Source organism: Triticum aestivum, unplaced genomic scaffold, assembly GCF_018294505.1.
Source record: "Triticum aestivum cultivar Chinese Spring unplaced genomic scaffold, IWGSC CS RefSeq v2.1 scaffold18334, whole genome shotgun sequence".
Taxonomy (NCBI): Eukaryota; Viridiplantae; Streptophyta; class Magnoliopsida; order Poales; family Poaceae; genus Triticum; species Triticum aestivum.
The window spans coordinates 46,859-53,101 of record NW_025225442.1 but is presented as its reverse complement, the minus strand read 5'-3'; the positions used below and the strand labels follow the sequence as shown (position 1 = coordinate 53,101).

The window sequence follows — 6,243 nt, the reverse complement described above, 5'->3', positions numbered from 1 at the left end:
ATTTATACCAACCATTTTTTTGCTAATATATATTTTCATATGGTATCAATCTGGTGTTGTAGGTATAGATAGTTCTCAATATAGACTTGGTTAAAGTTTGTAAATTTGACTTTACGACTGAAATAAACTAGTAGAATCTAAATATAAGGAAAGGATCAGAATAAGTACTAATGCTCTGTACAATACTTTTCCCCGAGCGATGGTTTAGCGGATTCGGAATTGTAACCAAGCATCCTAGGTTCTATACCCGATTCAACACTAGAGCATGCAGCCGATCCTGGATACATAACTCTAAAAAGGGTGTGTGCAGTTTTGGATCTTTATTCGTAGCCAGTCTTTCACTTCTGCCTCTCCACTCCCATGCCTTTCTTGGTCGGACCAACCCAACCGGCGATTTCCGACAAGTCTTTTTGCTTAGAGCAAGAAGCGGAACCAAAATAAAGCTTTCTTTATTTTCATTTATGGATAACCAATCCATTTTCCAATATAGTTGGGAGATTTCACCCAAGAAATGGGTACATAAAATGAAAAGATCGGAACATGGTGCTTGTTTGTTTGTATGCCATATCGATGATGCTAGCTTGATTTCGACATCGGTTTTACCAATTCTTCCGACGACGACGACCGAGAATTTTAGCATATCCATTTATTTATTGAAAATGGGGTTTGAAACCCATTTCCACAAATTTGTTGCTATTCCAGTCAAGTCATTTCCTGGGGTTTTTAGGTGGGCCCACACCCAGAGAGAGAGGGAGGGGGGAGGTAGCTGGAGTAGAGCCTTCATATACACAGCAGGTCTCAGGTCAGCCCTCCCTCGCCTTCTTTAAATCGGAGACGCCATACGGACAGAGAGCACACGGATACTGGCAGTAGCTCGCCTCCATTTCATTAATGGCGCTCTCCACGCTCCTCCTGCCCTCCTCCTCCACCGCCGCCGACACCTCCGACCGCCGCCGCGGCCAGCAGCCGCAGAACCACCACAGCAAGCGCAAGAAGAAGCCGCCGGCGCTGCCGCCCCCGCTCTCCCCCGCGCCGAGGACTCCCGGCCGACGCCATCTTGCCGCCACCGGGACGCCTTCCAGGAAGAGCCCCGCCCTCGCCGCGCCCACCGCCGGCGCCAAGGCCAGGCTCGTCGCGTCCAAGGACCACCGTCAACGCCGCAGTGGCTCGAAGAAGGCGGCTGCGCAGAAGCCCGCGCGGCCGGCGTCGTCGTGGGAGCAGCTGAAGAGCCTGCTGAGCTGCCGGAGCGCGACGGCGGCCGCGCGCGTGCACGACCCGGCCGCCCTCGCGCGGGGGCCCGGCGCGGGAGGGTACTGGGGGACGTCGCTCTGCTCCATGCGCGACGTGGCCACCGTCGACGGCGCCTCCTCGGCCGCCTCCGTCGTCGTGGACCACCGCGACACCGCCCCGCTCAACCGCTCCTCCCGCCGCGCCCACCACTCCTCGTCGTCGGCGGCGGGCGGCGGCGGGCACCCGTCCTCCCTCCGCGGCCTCTCCGGCTGCTACGAGTGCCGCGCCATCAACGTCGAGCCCGTCTCAAGGTCTGCCGCCTGCCTAGCTAGCTAACCCCTCTCATTAGCCATCAACCAGCAAGCTCCATGGATGTTAACCATGGTTAGTCTTCGCCATCAGTGCTAATCATCGTGTTAATTGCCAACAAATTCAGGAGGTACCCTCGGCCGAGGGAGCTGTGTCCGTGCTCGCAGTGCGGCGAGGTGTTCACCAAGGCCGACAGCTTGGAGCAGCACCAAGCCGTCCGCCATGCCGGTAAATTCCTCGAAACCCCGAACCCCGTCTCTATCAATCGATGCACACAACCATAGCCACCGTGAGAATTGATATTTTCACCGCATTTCTCTGTGGGGTCAAAAGCGGTGAAATAGTCGGATTTTTTGATATTTTTTGCAAAATCTAGAAGATCAACATTATGCATGTGGTGAAGATTTTTCTGGTGCAAATCATATCATATGTGTGATAGTGGAGTACAACTACTAACCAGAACCATTAGTGAGGAGGAGGAGGGGGGAGGCCTTGGAAAGCTACTCATACTAGCTAGATGGAGATCTGTGCTGTGCTGTGGCATACACTAGTTAATTAATTAACTAATAGTTGGTCAAAATGATGGGTTAATCATGATTAAATGATGGAGAGGGATGCATGGCAGTGGCACCCATTGGAGCCATACATATATACAAAGTTATAAAAATATTATACATAGTAGTGATCTAGTGCTTTAGTGGTTGGATTAGTTTAGTAATTTCTTGACACACCCTTTGTGGTTTGCCATGTGTACATGTGTGTGAGAGATAGATAGGGAGAGGAGACAAGAAGAAGGGGGTTAGGAAGATGTTGCCTGCTCATCAAAGCTAACCATCTCCCCCTTTTCACCCTCTTTCCCTTTGTCTTTTGTGGGTTGCAAGAAAGCTATTGTCTTAGCTAGCTTGTGCACAAATCCACTGCCACTCTCTGATTAAATATACTCAGATGATAACAATAACTAATTGTGGGTATCCTTCTGTATCTGTATCATATCAGTTGCTTGCACTTGGTAAAGAGCATGGCATGGCATGGCATGGCATGCTAGCTAGATCAATTGCTTACTTACTAATTTATCAGATGATATGGTGGTATCTTTAGGTAGACAGTGAGAGTGTGTTGGCATGCACGCAGTGAGTAGGATACTCCACATGACTGACCAGTATTAAAACTAGTTACACCACCGACTAGTCGATTGATTATGGAGCTAATCCCACTGTTACAGGCTCCTGCAAGATGAGGTCCCAATCCCATCCCATATGCTGGCTGTGTACCACTGCATGCATCGTGCATTCATGCTATAGGGCCTTCAATTTATAGCGGTTGGTAGCACGTTAATTGGGTCTGCAATCTGCATGCATACATGCATGTACACTTATTTGAGAGACAGAACACAAAATGAAGGACAAGAAAAGATGAAGTTTTGCATGTACATGTTGAAAGTGAGACATGAAAACACACTCATGCAATACATGGGACCATCATCTTGCATTGCATACTTGTCTCATGAACATGGTTAATGCCTGCTGCTGACACTACTGTTGCGGCATGCATGCAGCTGAACGTTACATGTACCAGCAGTGTACCTTCTCCCTTAAGGTCTTAATGTCCATGTACTACTGGTAGGTGTACTGGTGTACGTACATACTTTTCACCTGTTTAGGTTGGGGTACTGATTGAAAAGCGCCGTGCATCACAGGCAGGGACAACCCCCCACACTGCCGCCTTAATCAACACAGATACAGATGGATACGGTGGCTTGGCTTGATTAATTTAGTTGCCGATGATGCATGGTGCTTTCCGAGATCTCAGTCGGGCTTTCATGGCGCTGTCGGTGTGACCTGCGCGCCCTCTGAGATCATGCACTGCATGTGATCACAATTTGTTAATTAATTTACTGCTAATCGCATCACTGGCTGGGCAGTTAGTTAGGTTGTACTTTCTTCTACGAGTAAATAATTATTGAGGTTTTGCATCCGTGGCGTTCAATGGTGGGCAGTGTCGGAGCTGGGGCCGGAGGACTCCGGGCGGAACATCGTGGAGATCATCTTCAAGTCGAGCTGGCAGAAGCGGGACCGCCCCATCTGCCACATCGACCGCATCCTCAAGGTCCGCAACCCGCCCCGCACCGTCGCCCGCTTCGAGGCCTACCGCGACGCCGTGCGCGCCCGCTGCCGCGCCGACGTCTCCGCGGGAGGCGGCGGCGCCACGCGCGCCGCGGCCGACGGCAACGAGCTGCTGCGGTTCCACCCGGCCGCGCTCGCCTGCGAGCTCGGCGCCGACGGCTCCACCTCGCTGTGCGCGTCCTGCGACGATGGTGACGCCGACGGTAAGACGGCGGCCGCGGCGTGCGGGGTGTGCGCGGCGATCCGGCACGGGTTCGCGCCCTGGGCCGGCGCGCACCCGCTGGGCGTGCGCACCACAGCGAGCAGCGGCCGCGCGCACGACGTCTGCGGTGCCGAAGCGGTGGGAGCGCCGGGGTGGCGGGCGATGCTGGTGTGCCGGGTGATCGCCGGGCAGGTGCGACGGCGGGACGGGGACGAGGATGGGGAGGAGAAGGAGGTTGAGGCTGGGCCGTTCGACTCGGTGGCCGGCGACGACGCGGGCGGCGCGTACGGGGTGCTGGAGGAGCTGTTCGTGGCCAACCCCAGGGCCATCCTGCCGTGCTTCGTCGTGGTGTACCGCGTCGACGTGGACGCACAATGACATGCATATGCACTGTAACAATTATATTTGCCCTGTACACCTACATATGGATATGTATGTGAATTTGTACTACTAATTGTATGTTCGCATCGATCAATTGTGTCGGCTTGCTTGAAGATATATATATAGTGCTATTTTAGTGCGTGTGCATGTATCCAAAAATATACTACTTATATTCAACAACAAGTTCTTGCTTACATGTGTATAGCTGGTCGAGAGTATGTACTGGTACGTATACATTGATTTGATGGGATTGATGCATGCATGTATACTGCCTTAATTATTTGCATGATGCATTGGTTCTTCCATCTCGCTTCCATGCATACATGTATGCTGATGAATTATTTCTAGTACGTGGGACGCTGGCATGCATCATGCATGATTAGTTGGCCGACCTGAGTTTGATGTTTGTTTGGAAGTAGATAGGGCCTGATCTGAGTGATTGCTCAACATATTAGCTGAACCTTCTATGGATGATATGCATGGTCAACTAGATGTACATGCATGCCACTAGATCCATGCATGCATGCCCAGGTAGTCAAAAAAAAATGAGACCAACCTAAGGACTAACCCTCGTTGGCTTTTTTTATAGAAGAAACTCCGTGAGCACCACGCGTCCATGCCGGGACTCGAACTCGGGTGGGCTGGCAGCAACCTCAGCTGCCCAGCCAACGGGTCGACGCCCTGTCCTCCATGCCCAGTTAATCACAGTCTCAGAGATTGAATCCCACCTTTGTAGTAAGTTGTTGGGTTTTGGTTGCTGGCACCCTTTTTCATCAATTTCCTGTCAGCCACCAAGCCCATTCACATGGTCAACTCCATATGCATGGCATGCATGAGATTAGCCACAGTGGGGATTAACTTAGAATAATAACATGTATATGTTACTAGTCTATGTTACTACCTTCATAATGAGGAGTAACATATGTGTGGTGTCATGCAACACTTTATTTATTAAATTATAGACTCATTTGTCTTGCTATGTGTGATGTTACTCATACTACTAGTAGCTAGCTATATTACCACACCACTCTCTATCTTCATTAATTACTTGTCATATCATCTATTTTGTCTAAATATGTGTGATGTTATCATCTATGTTACTCCTATTATGGATAGTCCGAGGGATTCCGGTCGTCTTTTCCTACATTTAGACAACACATAAGAGGAAATATTTCTCGCACTTTGCAGATTAAACCATAATACATTTGTTACAAATGTCCGAGGCATGTTTTATAAATATGTTTGTCTTGCAAAATACGTGTGTTGGCAACATTTTTACTTGAGAAAGTGGCGGTACATCCAGGCAGATAATTCTGTTGGTATACACAGGCCATCATGAGAGATATGGAAGTAGATGGTTATGTGACGTGCCATTTACAAATTTCAGTCAATATAGCATAAGTGCATGCAATAGGTGGATTGGTTTGTCCGGTTGCGTCGACCATGTTGCCTGGGGGCCTGAGATTCGTCCTGAGTGATGGATGAGCTAGCTGAGACCAATGCGATGGTGGTGGAGCCCCAGAAGAAGAAGCAGGAGATGGTGGATGGACGCACGATCATGTGCAACTGTTGCTACTTAATTACTGTTGCCTACATAAATAATTGCCTGCCACAACCATGCATGCATGTGTCCATGTCAAGCCCTTGTTTCTTTGCTCACAAGAGAGAAGAAAACCATGTCGGTGTCTACAGAGTACGTAAGATGATTACAAATTTACAATGGTGTCTGGTAGTCTCATCTAATTAATGTGGCACAGTGACCAACTTGGATTGGTCACTTGGGTCAGACACGCACGACAAGTCAACCGGCCAGATCCACAGCCTATATAGGAACACGTGCCCCTAGCTAGTAGCTGCCTAGGCTAGCTTCCAATTCCTCCGGGTAGAGTAGTAGTGTTATTTTTACCCCGTTGACCCAGTTGTGCATGCATGATCCAAGAAGAAGGGATTCGCTTGTCCCCGTCGCCACAAACGCATCCTAGATTACCTTGTACTATC

General features: G+C 50.1%; 1 protein-coding gene across 1 annotated transcript; it reads left to right on the top strand.

Annotated features, from left to right (window-relative positions):
• The first annotated feature begins 824 nt into the window (after positions 1-824).
• LOC123172203 (uncharacterized) lies at positions 825-4,439 on the top strand. The gene is made up of 3 exons (XM_044589210.1): positions 825-1,541; positions 1,667-1,767; positions 3,536-4,439. The coding sequence occupies exons 1-3, from the start codon at positions 892-894 to the stop codon at positions 4,240-4,242; spliced, it is 1,458 nt and encodes a 485-aa protein (XP_044445145.1). The 5' UTR covers positions 825-891; the 3' UTR covers positions 4,243-4,439.
• Positions 4,440-6,243: the final 1,804 nt, after the last annotated feature.

Coding starts and splice junctions, on each gene's coding strand:
- LOC123172203 (XM_044589210.1), top strand. CDS start 892: ATGGCGCTCTCCACGCTCCTCCTGCCCTCCTCCTCCACCGCCGCCGAC. Junction 1,542..1,666: donor AACGTCGAGCCCGTCTCAAG/GTCTGCCGCCTG, acceptor CAACAAATTCAG/GAGGTACCCTCGGCCGAGGG. Junction 1,768..3,535: donor CCAAGCCGTCCGCCATGCCG/GTAAATTCCTCG, acceptor AATGGTGGGCAG/TGTCGGAGCTGGGGCCGGAG.